At 63.3% G+C, this 1,648-nt stretch overlaps 1 protein-coding gene across 1 annotated transcript; it reads left to right on the top strand.

The window, feature by feature from the left end:
• Positions 1-464: 464 nt before the first annotated feature.
• On the top strand, positions 465-1,522 carry L226DRAFT_573752 (uncharacterized protein; the record flags this gene model as incomplete). The annotated part of the gene is made up of 2 exons (XM_067684914.1): positions 465-667; positions 724-1,522. 2 exons carry the CDS (start codon positions 465-467, stop codon positions 1,520-1,522), a joined length of 1,002 nt encoding a protein of 333 aa, XP_067532111.1.
• Between the last annotated feature and the right edge of the window lie 126 nt (positions 1,523-1,648).

Raw genomic sequence — 1,648 nt, 5'->3', positions numbered from 1 at the left:
GAGCGGAAGCAACTGAACTGGGCTAGTAAGTGTAGGCAGCGGATACTGATGTCATAATACGATCGGATGACAGAGCGGGGTTCGGAGGCAATCGGAGTCTGGACGGAAGTCCGGATAAGGCAGGAGGGAAAGGAGTAGGGGTGGTGATGTATTAGCCGGGAAAGGGGGGTGGAGTTCAGGGGTAGTCGGGTCGGGGTTGTGTCGGAGGGGCGGCAGGGCGGACTTGGGCACGGGATGTGACAGTGTCCCCCCACTGGGTCCGAGCCCTCGAGGACTAACTGGGAAGTGTTTCAGGGTGACAGGCGGGGAGGTGAGTCGACGGGGAAGTCGGGGTTCTGACCCTGCCATCACGGAGTTGAGGATTTGAAATTGTCGGATATAAAGAGTCGGACGGAGTTGAAGATCTTTAGGAACTCCTTCGTCCTCTACCATCACCATCTACCACCACCACCACCTCCACCACCATGGCCCCGAACGACACCGCCGCGCTCGAAGAGCAAATCCGACGGGCGACGGAGCAGCTCCGCATCGCGCGGGAGCAGGAGGCGGAGGAGAAGCGGAGGCTGGAGGAGGAGACGCGGAAGGCGGTGGAGAAGGCCCGCAAGAGGGAGGAGGAGAAGAGGCGCAAGAAGGAGGAGGAGAAGAAGAGGCCGCGGATGGCCGCCACGTAAGTCGGAGCGGGGTTCGGGGATCGGAGGTCCGATGGAGCTGATTTCTTTACAGTGCGGCCTGTCACAGGTGCACGGGGCGGAACGTCCCGTGCTTGTGGTACACCGACTCCGACCGCGCGAAGGCGTGTGTCGCCTGCCAACAGCGGCAGAAGAAGTGCGAGGGCGGAGAAGCCCCGCTCGAGGCCCGACAGGGGAAGAAGAAACCCCGCGCCGAGCCCATCGTTGTCGACGACGATGACGACGACGATGATGATGACGCGCCCGGCCCGTCGAAACCCCGATCGAAGGGAAAGGGGAAGGAGAAGGAGAAGTCCGCCCCAGCGCCGGAAACCCCGCCGACGAAGAAGAGGCCCGCCCCGGAGTCGGAGGTCCCGCCGCCCAAGAAGAAGAAGACCGGTCCGCAGCCGTTGCAGCGGGCCGACGAGGGGCCGTCCACCGACCACGAGGAGCGGCGGCTCCGGGAGCGGACCCGGACCCTGGAGGAGGAACTCCGCGCGCTGGACGGAAAGGACCTGTTGGTCCGATCCGTCCTGGAGGTGACGCTCCTGCGCGAGGCGATTGCGCCGCTCCGCCGCGAGATCCGACAGGCGGGCTGGGCCAGTTCCAGGGTGGAGGCCTGGCGGCAGTACTTCGACGCTCTCCCGGAGGGTGGGTCGGAGGAGGAGTACGAGCCGTCGGAGTCGGAGGAGTCGGAGGAGTCGGAGCAGGCGGAGCAGGCGGAGCAGGCGGAGCAGGAGGGTGAGGCGGAAGACGGGCAGGGCGGAGAGGAGCAGGGCGGAGATGAGCAGGGCGGAGGTGAAGAGGGTGGAGAGCAGATGGAGGTCGATGGGGAGGGGAGTAGTGCGGCGTAGAGTTGGAGTCCGATAGAGGACTCCGTTGAATAATTTTTCTTGAGTCTTGAAAAGTCCGAACGGAAGTCCGAATCAAGGAGTGTGACAAGACCGATAACAAGTAAGTTTGATAAGCAAATAAGTAAG

The sequence above is a fragment of the Lentinus tigrinus genome (genome assembly GCF_003813185.1).
Source record: "Lentinus tigrinus ALCF2SS1-7 unplaced genomic scaffold L226scaffold_28, whole genome shotgun sequence".
In the NCBI taxonomy this organism is placed as follows: Eukaryota; Fungi; Basidiomycota; class Agaricomycetes; order Polyporales; family Polyporaceae; genus Lentinus; species Lentinus tigrinus.
Note: the sequence above shows the minus strand (reverse complement) of the source record. Positions and strands in the feature narration are given on the sequence as shown.